Genomic DNA, 14,068 nt, shown 5'->3' with positions numbered 1-14,068 from the left:
TAGGGGCTTTCCACAAAGCACCCTTCAAATGTCAGGATAATTTGGTGTCTCAACACGGGCACCAAGAAAGCCTGGTTTTTGTGTGGATGAAAGCAGCGGATGCCATACTGGGTAGAAAGCAAAAACGCGGCTCATCACGCTGACTGTTACGACAGGGAGTACTGAGACTGTATCACAGTCTGTCCTTGCAGCCTGTTGTCTTTGGAGGGAATTTGGGTGCCTGCCACTGGGCAGCACTATGACCCTGAGCAGGTCCTCACAAAATCAATACCCTGACACGGGTATTGCCGGATGAGCCACCACTCTAATTCTTGAGTAGACAGGAAAGGCCAGTTACTCCTAGCTCCATACAACAGGTCTGCCGCCCCAGAATCACAAATCTTACCATTCCAGAGCAAAACACAACCAAAAGCTTCAGTTTCAGGCAAAGCCACCTCCCAGCCTCCACAGTGAGACACATACTCAAAGGCCCTTCTTATGGGCAGAGTTAACTTGGTGCAAAACCACAGCTGAATTTTCAGAGCTGTGTGTCTTCGTTAATTATTTGATTTGAGGCGAGAATAAAGACAGCTATCGTAGGCATGCTGGTGGCTGACTGAAGGCTCCACATAGCTGCAACCTGCTTTATCGACAGTATCATTCTAGATATCTACAGTGAGCTTTACTGAGCTCCTTGCTGCAGCACCAAAACCAGGGTATCAGAGGTCCTATTTATTGCATGAGTGTGTGTGTGGCTTTTTGCTCTGGGTGAAATACCCCAAGCACCAAAGGATGTGTGCAATCATGTGTACCATCATTTGGTTAAAGGGACACTGTATTAATGAAGGCTTTGAAAAATCCATTAGAATGATTAATATAGTAAATAATTTACTATATGCAAACTCTGGTCATATGGCTCCACCCATACACACCAATTTCTGGAGCCATATTCCTAAACGAGGGTGTTATGCTGAGCTTGGGTTTGGTAACTGGAGATTTCTATTTATTGTTTACAGTGGATCTTCAACTTTGAAAATTAGGAGATACTGATTATATCTGTTTACTTATCTGTGCAGAGATAAGCAGTACATCTGGGGATGTGAATACACAATGTATACACCACATGTATAGGTGCATACAATTTTATGGCTATATACATGAGATACACGTAACACGCTGGTAATAATGCCATGCCCCAGCAAACTCATTAAAATCATTATGCTCTTCAAATCTCAACTAACCACTTCTCCAATTCCAAAATGGTTTGAACCCAGCAGCCCCCTTCAAAGGGCTGTGGCACACTAGAACGCAGCGGTATGCAGCTCCACAATTAGCCTGCCTGCTGCAGTCCAGAAACACTCCTCTGCTGTCAGCAGAGCTAGGCGCAAGCATGCTCTCCCGGTGATTGCATAAGTGTAATTACACCTAGGCACGCAATTCATTAGAAAGCAGCATTTTCTCCTCCAGCCAGTTTTGCACCTGCAGGAAGATCTCAGTCACTGAGTGAGCCATCAAAAAACCGGTTACATTTAGCAGCTTGAATAATTAGGAAACTCGTTCCCCAGCAATTCCACTGATGCTTTTTATGCTTCGGTGCTTCTCAACTCCCTCTTTCTTGAAGCAACATTTTAATTTAGGCCTGTGCTCTCCATCCTGGAGAGCTTCATATATAATTCAGAGAAGGCTAAAGTGACTGGCCTCCCCACCTCTCAGTTTAACACCTTCATTTCAGCGAACAACCCTCTCTGTGCTAAATCCTTTCAGAGGCTAATCTGTGCCAGATCAAAGGGGAACGGCTTTTAAGGCAATCTCCACAGAGATGAGGTGATTATTAATTCATTGGAAGGTCTCCTCTGAAGTGCCCATTTATTTTTTGTATGCTAATGTATTTAAGGCTGGTTGACAGTTTAAACACAGGCCCTAAATCATGCAGTGAAATGTTTGCTGTAAAGGCTGATGTTTTATTTTAGTTATGAAAAGATCCTGCCAGCAAGAATGATACTCACTTCAGCCTTAGACGAAATTACAAGTTTGGGATTTAAGTGCTGATGAGCTAAAACAGACCTGAGCAGATCCCTTTAAAACTGACCACTCCCAAGTGTCCCCCAAATGCCTCAAGAAATATAATGAAATATTCTCATATTCTCAGGGTTTTTCTAGCCTTACACTCTGGCTGACAACGAACGATCCCAGCAGCCTGTCTGTCCAACAGCAGGTTCGCTCTGTCAGGTAACCAAACCACTCCTTTCTGCCGAAGACCAACCTGATTCACATGCTCTTCCAGGCTATGAAATTTGCTGCAATGACGCCCACAAACCACGGTCACATGTCCTTCCCTGTGTTCAACCAGACCCAAAACTGGCCCAAGTCCATGTGCAACAGAAGACAGAGGTCAACGATGTGAAAAAAGATGCAAACCCGGCTTCTTTAGACTTGCGTAAGTCCCTGCTGCATCCTTTGCTAACAGCAGACAAAACCGGACACCTTTCGAAGCAGTTCCTTGTACCGGATGATAAACACCAGAGATCAGGCCATGGCCATTTCACAGGGGAGTGATAGCTGCTCTGCCCAGAGCTCCAAACACACAACCTGCACAAGCCCACAGGCTGCCTCTTCTCCCTTCCTTCCTCCTCCTGCTCCTTGTCATAACTCCTGGCCTCTGCCTGACCCCCACAACTCGTCAGTGCTCATTTCTCCTCGTTGCTCAGTCAATCCTTTTGCTGAACTCTTTCCCTCAATGCTTTCTCTGGCTTTTTCACCTCTCTCCTGTTATCTGCACCCAGCATTTCTAACATATCCCAATCACCTGAGACCACCACTTTTGCTCTCATGCCAGTGGCCATGTTGGAGGGATGCCCTACTGTGGATGTCCCACCAGGACAGCTCGCTCTCTCTCTGCTCCTTTCCTCCACCTTCTCCCCCTTGTCAAAGCAGCACTACAGACTCACAATCCTACAGCCTGCAAATCCCTCTGGACACAGCCTCTGCTCCCACTACCCTTCTAGCTGCTCACATGGTTTCACTGGTTTATTCAGACAAACAAAAAACTTCAGCAACAGCAGCCAAGGACTCTCCCACCCGCCACATCTGCTCCTCTGCCTTTTCTCTAGCAACTTGTGGGAATATTTCCCAACTCCATGTGCACAGAGATTCCTACTGGCCTCTCTCTCTCCCACACTGCTTCTACCTCCCTGCCTGACTGCCCCCCCCGTCCTTAAGTCCTCTGCTTTCTGCCTCACTTTACTCGCAGCTACAACTTGGTTCCCCTCTTCTTGGATCCAGTGAGTCCCCTCAACAATGATCAAATGCCCTCTATGTCTGTGACTTCAAAATTTTTCTTCTCCATCTAAGCATTATGTCCCATATATTCGATGGCACGAATCCTGCCACGGCTCTTCCCACTCCCCCAGGAGTCTCTAATGAGATCGTGACAATATACCGCCTGCCAGGATTCATTCTAGCCATCTGCTATCCATCGAGGTACTTTTACTGCACCTCTGGCTGTGCCATCTCAGCATCAGAGACAGTGTGATGGGGGGGTGCTGAGAACTTAAACAAAGGCAAGAGGTAATGATTAGAAAGACTCTTGATTTGTCACAAGCCATCAGAGACTTCTCTGACAGGGCTGATTTATATAGCTGATTTCAAATGGAACACGAACAAGCACAGAGCAATGCGAAAATACTTGCAAAGGCCAAGCAAGCTATAAACATTTGCAAGGCGCATGCTTGCCTTAGGTTTCTTTTTATCTCTTTAAGAGCCTATGCCCCATGGTGCCTTTTATTGTCACTGCACATGGAAGCAAGCCCAAAAGATCACTCTCAGACAGTGTCCCACAGAAACGAATCCTGTTTCAATTCTCTGTTGTAACAGGAAATGGGGTGATTTTTCTCTTCTGTTTATTGTTATTTGCTGCATCAATCAGTGCTTCACCGAAGATTGCAAGGGGCCTTTTTTGTTGCTGTTTGCTTTTGGAAGCAAAGAACAGTTGTGCTGAATCTTACAGATGAAAATAAGTTTCTCTCTCCTGTGTCTCTGAACTACAGCATGTGGCACCGTCTGTTCATTGCTTTAAAAGAACTGTAGTTGCCTCATACCTGCTTAGAAACACAAGTGCTTGATAACCACATTTGCACTCTTGCAGTGAGCCTGAAAAACTACTATATCTCAGATTTTCTGTTGATTTTTATCTTGTTCCAAAGGGAGAAAGGCTACATCGGAGAGACCCAACCCAACACAGGCACACAACACGACTGCTTTGCAGAACTTCAAACCCAGGGATACTCACAGCTTGCTTAGGTTTTCTAGGCCTGTAAAGGCTCCGTTGGTATCTTCTATTGTGCCTGAGATGTCGTTGTGGTCCAGTTCCCTAGGCAGAGGACAAGAGAGAGCTCATGATCAGTGTCTCAGTCCTAGGCTCATTGTTAAAAACAAACAATGAGAATGCCACACGAAGAGCTTCCCATTTTCTCCTGACAGTTATCAGTAAAAGCTGAGTCCTGCAGCAAAGCAGCACTGATCACTTTTCCTGCACTGACCCATACTGAGATGGTGCATTCCAAAAAGAGCCCTGGCTTTTTCCTAGCTGAAACCCTGTTTCTGAGGCAGCAGCAGTAGCAGATAGCTGTTTTTTAACAGGTTGGTTTCAGTCCTTTTCTAATTCTGTGCATCCAAACAAAAGGATGAAAAAGAAAATAAAGTCCCAAAACTAAACTGCAAGAAACAGCTGTCCTTAAATGCTACTATCATGAATTAAGATAACTTTGGCTATTCCAGTGTATACATGTATTTGTCTATAGCTGTATCTTCAGAAGATGATTTGATGTATTTTCTATGAAGCTGCATTTTTTTCTGGCAATGAACTTGAAAGCTCAACAAAGGAAAGCAGCACTACACAAGCCTAACTCTCTGTATAACCACTTTTTCTTTTTTTTAAAAAAAAGAGTAAGAATTCCTTTTTCAGAGTTAGCTTCTTTTGGCTTTCAAATTGACCATCAATTACAAGAGTCAAAGAGGTCTGAAGAAAAACAAGCACACAGAACAAACACAGAGATCCACAAAAGCTGTTTAAACAGTCTGTTTAAAAATCCTTCCCCCCAGCTTTAATTCCAGCTAGCAATGAATACCCAGCACCACAGACAGAAATTTATCACTTCTAATGTTAAGTAAAAAGAAAGAAAAAAATAAATAGGCTTTGTTGGTTTTGTTACATCACTCTGATTTAAAACCTAGCAAAAACCAACAACAAAGCAAACTAAACCATCCAGATAACCTCCCGAACCCTCAGGTACTCCTTTCGCACCTTTTGAAGATTATTATCAGAACATTTCCAGTTTAAATATATAAAGACCAAAAAAAAAGCAAAATATTTCCAAAACAAAGCCCCCTGCATTTTGCAACATTCCAGACAAGGGCATCATAGCGTAGCTTCTGGGCTATGGGGCACAAATACACAATAACCCAAAAGAAGAGAACAGAAATTAAAAAAATCCCACAGTTTAAATACTGGCATGGTTTTCCTCAGCTGAGATGGGGCTCAGACTTTTGCTCTCAGTACCTAAGCTGGCTGCAGTCTTTGCTTGTTTCTCGACTTTGGTGCGTGAACTAAAGATGTGAAGGGAGATGGCCAAAAGCCACAATTCCTGTTTCTCAGCTGCCTTCAGTGTGAGACCTGAATCTCATGTCCCTGGGGAATCCTGGCCTAAGCCAGCACCACTGGGGATGTCAGGGTGATCTGTGGGTAGGTCTATGCCAAAGGGATGGATAAAAACTCAACATCCCGGCAGGGTGTGGGCGCACATAATGCTGTGGTGGCGTAAGAGACAAGTCCAGGAGAGATGCTTTGATGTGCTGAGATTTTCAGCGCTGAGCGGGGCAGGAGCAAATAGGTCCTCCTGGAACTAAGTTTCTACATTTCCCCTATGGTTGCCAAGCCAATGCCCATTGTTCTGTTTGTTTTTTAAGGGCAAATTCCTTCTTAGACATTTCTCCTCTTCAGTTCCACCACAGGCTACCAGTCTTTGGACCAGCAAACCCTTTCCCATGGCAGAGAGAGACAAGTGGGAACAGCCTGTAGGAGCTCTCTGACACACACTTTTATTAATTGACTGCCACACATTGTGTTTTCTTGAAAAAGGAAAAGAAAATGGTATTGCTTGTTCATCCAGAGGCAACTCAAAGGTTTAGTGTTAGAAAGGAGGAATAAAAACCTTTTTAACAAATGAGTGAAAATAGCGAGAGGAAAAAAAAAGAGCGGGGTATTTTGGCCTAGCTCTCTTTGTATTCAAACTCCTCTCCCAGCCCCTGTTGCCAATTTCCTATTCTTTCTGGCTGGCTGAGCTTGAATGCTTGCAGCCTTGTTAATCATTGTGCTCCGAGGTCTCTGGGCCTGACCTCTATTTGAATAGCTCCACATTTCAGCAGTTTCACACCCACCAAAGGCTCCCCAACAACAGGCCATAATTAAAGCATGCTCGGGTCTTTTTCACCAGGTGCAGGACCCAATAGGCCTTTCTCTTTATTAAATTAGAGCTCGCTCACACACTCCCTCTCCTCCTCCCCCCTCGGCCCTAGACATGAAAGAGCCTCCACATCCACTGCAGAGCAGAGAGAACTACTAGCTCCCCTTCCCCTCCATTTTTCTTTGGAAACCTTTAGTTCCGCTCTTGACAGCTGCCTCAGAGAGGTCCCCTTCTGAATGCCCAGTGGCTGAAAGACTTTGGCTTAAGTTTAGAAAAAGGAAAAAAAGCAAACAAAACCCAAACTCACTTTCCAGTCACTTCCTTCACTGTGAACTTCAATAAAGGAAAAAGTAAGATGCAAAAAGTACTGTAAAGAGGGGAGATCTTTCTGTTCCCATTTCCTTTTAATTACTTAGGCCACAATGGGCTTCTGAAGAGGAATAAAAGTATCAAAGTAGGGTTTTTTTCTTTTGAAGAATTAAATCAGCCTGCTGAACTCAACCAGCCTGGGAGCTTGGACAGTGCTGTAACACAGGCTGTGAGAATTTTGTGGTGTGCCAGCTGAACGTGCTGAGCCTGCAGCCTCTGGAGACAGGGGGAAAGCAGCCAGCAGCTCTGCAGGTACAACTAAGGGAGACAGAGGCAACACAGCTGCAGGAATGGACAATTAAAAAACCTGGATTCCCCATCTTCTGATGTTTCTAAGGCAATCCCAGATGTACCTCAATCTAACGTAGCTCTTGTGCTTAACAGTGTATAATGGTGGAATTCTATAGCTGGCGTCCCAGAGGAGGTTAGATTGATCTGTCCAATGGTCTCTATTAGCCCTAAAATCTAGAAGTTGCTATCGTCTAGATGGCAAGCTCATTTCCAGTGTGACATTTCCAGGTATTATGTTGTGTCATTGACTTCAAAATAAAAGTTTCTGGTAAATGGCCATAGCCACCATTGAATGGATCATTTTGCAATTCAATATTAGGGCACATGAAACTTTTCCCTTGATAGCATGGCAACTTTTTTGTTGTTCAGAGGTTACCACGAAAATCAGAGCAACAGAACATTTCATGACCCAAGTGAGCCCAATTCTGCACTACAGAGGAAGACTTCCAGTTACTCTCATGGTACCTGTAGCAGCTTCCTGCTCCCATGGTTGGACCCAAGACTGGGTGAAGCTTCATGTATTGTTACACTTCTGGTATAATCAGATCCCAAGCCCAACCTCTTAATTTCTTTGTTTTGCCATTGTTTTTTTCTTCTCAACACCATCTTAGCCCAGGATCTTATATTTATTATTCAATTAAAAAAAAAGTAGCAGCACGCAAAAATGCTCGATAGCACATTTAAGAGGATATTCAAATTTCCAGCGTTGTCACTGGAAGGAATCATTCCCTACTCTTCCTGAGTGCAGAATGACCCAGCAGAAACTGTCCTTTTCTAAGAATTTCAATTAAAGTCAATATGATGGCAAGAGAAATTCTGCTATTAGCTGAAGGACTGAAACCTCAGGGATTTTTGCTCAGCTAGGCTAGATTCAGGATCCTGTCCTATGTTCCTATAATTTTACTCTGGAGCCCTCTACTCTGAAAGCACCCTGCCACACTGAGCAGTCCAACTGCAATTCTCCTAACTACTCGTAATTAAAAAATACAAGGTCACTGAAATTGAATAATGGGGTAAACACAACAGCTGCTGAAGACAACTGAGCAACGTGTAGGGGAGTTTGACGCTGAGGACACAGGCACACAAAGCAACTGCAAAGCAGAACAGTTTGACAGAACACAAACTGTGGAGGGAAGACAGGTGTTAGTTAACAAAAGCTGGGGACAACTTACAGGACACGTAGGTTTTTGAGTCCCTTGAAGGCACCTTCTGCAATATGATTGATGGAATTGTGGCTCAGTCGTAGTACATGCAGTCCCCCAAGGTCTGCCAAGCTTCCCTCATCCAGCCTGGTTAGGTTGTTGTAAGAGAGTATTCTGAAGAAAAAAAACAACAGCCCTTGTCAATCCAACCAGCATTTTCCAAACCCCTCTGTGCCAACCAGTGCCTGCCTCCCACAACCACCTTACAAGAGGCGATGTGTACTGGGTGGATACATAACAGCTTGATTAGGAAACAAGACTGCAGTCTGCAAATATTCCCACAAGATTCCCATGGGGCAGCCTGGATGACCATAAGGGAGCAGAAGGCATTTGGTACCCAGTTATAGGGAAGTCTTCTGTACAGGCAATAGAGAGAGGCTCCTCCAGAAGTGAATGGGAGCAATAAACTAATATGCGTGCTGTTAGTTATGGCGGGGAGAAGCTACTCTTTCTCCATGGCCTGTATGGCTAGGTTACAGCCTGGGAGCACCACCCGTCCTCAGCCCCCAGATGTATAGGCAACACTCAGGTATCAGTCCTGGTTGTGTTCAATCCTCACTCCATTTGGACTCCCTCTGCAGCTTACAGGAAAAAGCAGTCCCCTCCTTCCCCACGCCCTGCAAGGTGGAGAGTGATGTCAAACAGATGGATTTTGAAGTTCACACGCACTCTTGGCACGGTCCAGACTTCTGTATTCAGAAGGTGTCTTATCGTTCTGCACTTGTGCACAGCAAGCCCCAGGTGTTTGGGTGTGGGTGTCTTCACAGCCTGCTCCACCCCAGTTGAGAGCCAAAAGCATTTCACCACAAGGCAACTGAATGCTTCCTTTCATGCACAGGAAGGAGGTATCTGTTGTAAACCAGCAGCCTTGCCTCCCACTCCCCTTTGTCAAGGAGTGTATAGTCTGCTTGAAATCTTCTCCACTTACAGGTGACTAATACTGAAGGGTTGGCTTTTTCCTAGTTTTCCATCCATCTCTTCCCTTTGCCTGTATTATCTCTGGTTTTAGAGATTATTTTTTTTTTTTTAAGTGCTACTCCTGTTGCAGTTTGGAAGGTGGTAGCAAGAAAGCTGTTTTTCTCTCCCAGCCAGGGTGCAGATGAGGCTTCTGAGATTTGACACCGAGGGCAGGGTATGGGAAGCTACAAGCCACTGCAGACACCTCACACAATATGCAACCACCTTCTACGCAAGCAGTAAAGCCCCAGCGCTGCTGATGTTGAAGGCCACCTTGGCTCATCAAATGAGGGTCCTCCTGAGGTAGCAGCAGGCAGAGTCACTGGTCAGCGATCTTCAGCCTGAAGCATCCACCCACAGCTCTCCACTGTGAGTATATTCCTCCTGATCTCTGGATGTCTCTGCAGCTGGGTAAGCCCTGCAGGGCTACTGGCAGGTGAGTGTGACCAGCAATAGCCTCAGCTTTAAGTTTCCTGCACACTGACATGTGGTGTATAAAAAGTGGCATTCAGCTACATGCCGCTACTCACATTTTCTCAAGCTTACCTCTTCACAAAGGGCAGTTGCATAGGATTTTCGAAAATACCTTCATGACTTGGGAATACAAGTCACTTCAAAAGATGTGAGCATTTGGGCTGCTACACTTTTCAAAAAGTGGAGTTATGCAGCTTTGAACAAGCACTGAAATCCTTCATTGCACAGACAACAAGAAAAAAAATCTCACCGAGTTCCAAACCTCCAAATTCCTCTTCTAGTACTGCCTGTTAATGAGTCTGCTTAAAAACACGTCTAGGGCTTGCATGAAAGTCACTGCAAAGCCAAAACCTAAGTCAAAACAGACACATACTTCGAAGTACTGAGAGTGTCATTTACTTGGCAAACGAGCTGTCTATCTTTTAGCTATGTGAGTGGGCAGAGGGCAAGCTTTGGAAAAAATTCAGCAAAGATTAATGAGTTTGAAGAAGGTATGGGACAACATACTTTAATTCCTAAAGTTGTAGCGTTAGTTATGAAGAACTGGCATCTGGTCAAAATTATGTCCTCACCTGCGATTAAAGAATTTGGCTTTTTAAAAAAAAAAAAAAAAAGAAGTGTTCAAAAGTAATCCTAAACCTGGCTGAGAGAAAAAATAGTTCCTTTTGATTCTACACAGAAGAGTTCCTGCCACAACTGGTGAAGGCATGTTCCCCTCCGTTCATCCTGACATCACCTCAAGATGGACGGACAGCAGCAGAGGGCTGGGCTCTCTCCATAGCTGCAACCAGATGGAAGGTTTCAGGAGCTAACGCACCTGGCAGTGGCTTCCTTCAACATGTAAGGGCTCTGCTTCCTGCCAATGGGACAGGCCAATTTGCAAAACAGTGTGTTCCCCTCCTCAGCAGTTTAGATTATCTGGGTTGAGAGAAGTCAGCAGGTCTCTGCTGCTTCCACTACCTTCTCATCTCTCTACCAGTGAGAGATCACTGGAACGAACAAGTGGAAACGCTAGCCTACACAACCCTTTTGGCCTGGCGAGGAAATGGGAGAGCAGCATACAGAGAAGCACGCCAAAAGTGATACATAAAGGGCTTAACCAGAAACCTGTTCTCCAGCTGTGGCTCCGGCTGCCCGCCAGTTCTGGACCAGGTACATCTAATACATTTCATTCTCATTGACCAAACTATAGGTAAAAAACGAAAAAGAAAGACCCAGCAGCCAAGTCATCATTCACCTCTGATGAAATCCTATGCTCCCACTGTGGATTCTTCCATGATGTTGATGCCCTAGCACCTGACTAGTGAATACAATCAGCTCTTTCTCATGTCCATAACAAGGCAAGAGCTCTCTTTCCTTGTTTGCTTTTACATCAGACCAGAGCCCTGGGCTCACGTTTTCTCCCAACAACTGAAGGAGAGACAATTCATCCTTCAGATGACCGCCTCCTTCCTTAGCACAGATAAGCAGGGGTCTTGGCCATCTCTCTTTGTTGGGTCAAGGACTTTGAAATTCATTCCCTGTACAACCAGAGACAGTGTTTTCTGATAAATGAAACGTAGCAGATTTAGCAACAGGGGAGGTGAGCAAGCATCTTTTAATAAGGAATGAAACGTACACATTCAAAGACGTATACGGAGGCAGTCTAGATGTATCTAGTGCTTCCTTTCCTCACTCTTCAATTTCAGAGCAGACCTCTCCTACAAGTACTCTTTGGCTGTGGGAGTTTCAGTTAGGAGTATCTGATGGCTCTCTGCAGCAGCCTTACCCTAAAGGCAACACCTGCAAGAGCTTGTAGTATTTTGCAGAGATGTGTGCTAACACCCACATAATCACCTTCGAATCTCAGCTAATGTCGTCTCTGGCCTCACACTCTAGCACAATCCTGTTTGTCAGGCCAAGCACGCCCCAGTGGCTCCTACCCTCTCACACCACCAGGTGTCTTCCAAATTTACCCCATTCTGCAACAGAGCAACTGAGTCCTGCACTGGGTTTCTGCAGTTACTGCAGAGGACGGCCTCTAAGCCAGGACAGCTCACCACTAGCACTACTTGTTGGCAAGAGATCCCAATCCATACCTGACAAATAAAGAACTCAACATGACATGCAACCTCCCATCTAAACCTTGAGGGTTTGCAAAGACAGTGTCAGGTAGAAAAGACAAGCATAGTTCTCACTAAAAGAGTTCTGATGTTAGCTCTGCAAGATGCAGATGGAGCTTACCCATCCCATCTGAACCCGGCTGAAATAAAGCTTCAACACAGGCACCAGATATTGGGTCCCTAACAGCAGAAAGCTCCCAGAGCTGTGCTACTAACGCAGTGTAGTGATCTGAATTTGACTGTTCCAGGGGTCCAACTGTGAGTGCCCTAGGAAGGTAGATTCCCCTTTCTTGATGCTTCAGATTTAAGCAGACCATGGGTGGAGCATGGTGCCAATTCTGATCTGTTGCTTTGCAGATTTCTCCATTGACACTGCCTTTAATCCAGTCAAATACCACTTCAGGATCTGCACATGAAAGAACTGTAACTGTCTACAGCACTGTGCCAAGCAAAGGAGCCCTTTAGGCATGGGCAGTTTCACAGCAGTATGAAAAATTAGGTAATTAAACAATCACATATGTATTTACCTAAAAAAAAAAAAAAAAAAAAATTTCCTTGTGCCCCCCAAAAATAATCCACATCTGAATAAGTAATTTGGGTTCAAGAGAAGATCACAGCTGGTCACTGGGCTAACACATTAATTCTACAGCTTCTAAACGTAAAGGAATGACATGTGCCATGTCCGCTTATCTCTGAATCCACATCCCAAAACACTAGGGACCCACAGCTAGGTAGGCAGATACCGACCTTTAGTCTGAGTCCAGAGTGAGGCCTCTGAAAGCAGGAAGCTGCTTTACTGTACTGCTTTTTGGTGGATAGGAGAATCCCTAACAATGTTTAACAAGAGATTTCCGAGCACCAAGCAGAATGAATTACAGTTCCGCTAACCACATGTGTCAAGTTCTCCAAAGAAAAAAGTGAATCTTTCCACAGTCCCACCGAGGGGATGACAGCTACTTCTGTAAATACTGCAACCATCCATGTGTATCTCTTCAAAAAGGCATCAAGCAGTGCCACAGACCCAAAAGACACCCTTGTGGGGCTGTCCTCAGCAGCAAGGCTTTCTTTCATTTATCAAAGAGACTGTATTCACAGCTGGAAATCTCAGAAGAGCAAAGTCAATGTATTTACTTTTAAACAACTGAGCCCTACAGGAAGGGTAAAGTGTAAACAGGAGAAACAAGGCGAACTGCCTTTAAAGGGCCAAATCTCTGCTGGTTAAAAACATGATTGTTCTTTGTAAATACAGAGGATAAAGCAAAGTTTCCTTCAGGCTGCACAGTCATTATATGGCAAGCCGTGCACGTCTTGTAACTAGCTAGCTAAAAAGCTTTGGCAAGCCACAGATCACAAACTCTCCAGGTCTTTTGGCACTGTATACTTTTAGTGGGTTCTAGTCTTTGTTTCTGGTGCAAACGTATCTTAAACAGGTGATCTGAAGGTCATAACATCATGAATAACAAGGGCATCACTTAGGAGGCTGCAGTTCCTGCATTTCTACAGGTTGATACAGCAGGAGCTGTAAGACGTGATTGGGAAAAATCCTTACTCCCCTTTCCTGCCAACGTTACATTATCATCAAACCCTGCCCAGCCAACCACAATAGAAACCAACTTACAGCTCATGCAGCTTCTGACAGAAGCTCCAGCCATCGGGGTTGATGCGGGATATGGAGTTGTTACTGAGGTGAAGCTGGTGCAGAGATGAAAGGCCATAGAGAGAGCCGCTGTTTACTTCTGTCAGGCTGTTATACTCCAGGTGGCTGCAGAGAAAAATCAGAAGGAATTGACAGATAAGTAGCACTGGTCAAATTCTGAAGAATTTCCAACAAAGACTGGGATTTTAGCCATTCCTACACACCCTTCTACATACCCATGTGGATAGGTGCATGTGTGGGCATTTCTTGTGCAAGTGAAGGATCGAAATTCAAGGACAACATAAAGGAAATGCCCAGAATGTGCTGTGACTGCAGAGGTATGCTCCACTGCAACTAAACTGGGCTTAAAGCATCCCATTCAAGTTTGTATTTACAGAGTCTCAGTTGCGTGACAGCAGCACCCAGAAACATGCTGCCTTGATCACTTGTGACCTTGCAAACACACTTCCAAGCCAATCATGTTGGAAGTTTCAAGCACTTCTCTGCAATGACTATTTAATTTGTTCTCCCGTATGGAAAGAACGCATCACTGAGATAGGCCAGCTTGATTTCTAGGTATCCCAAAGAGGCAGAATA

The 14,068-nt window shown here is 44.8% G+C and overlaps 1 protein-coding gene across 4 annotated transcripts in view; it reads right to left on the bottom strand.

Annotated features, from left to right (window-relative positions):
• Window positions 1-14,068, bottom strand: part of LRIG1 (leucine rich repeats and immunoglobulin like domains 1) — a 93,301-nt gene that overhangs the window by 13,275 nt on the left and 65,958 nt on the right. For all 4 annotated transcript variants that reach the window (XM_072875751.1, XM_072875752.1, XM_072875753.1 and 1 more), the window contains exons 7-9: window positions 13,454-13,597; window positions 8,273-8,416; window positions 4,268-4,348 (exon numbers count right to left, since the gene is read on the bottom strand). In XM_072875751.1, coding sequence (XP_072731852.1) covers window positions 4,268-4,348; window positions 8,273-8,416; window positions 13,454-13,597 — 369 coding nt within the window. The remainder of the gene's footprint in view (window positions 1-4,267; window positions 4,349-8,272; window positions 8,417-13,453; window positions 13,598-14,068) is intronic.

Source organism: Ciconia boyciana, chromosome 11, assembly GCF_034638445.1.
Source record: "Ciconia boyciana chromosome 11, ASM3463844v1, whole genome shotgun sequence".
Taxonomy (NCBI): Eukaryota; Metazoa; Chordata; class Aves; order Ciconiiformes; family Ciconiidae; genus Ciconia; species Ciconia boyciana.
Note: the sequence above shows the minus strand (reverse complement) of the source record. Positions and strands in the feature narration are given on the sequence as shown.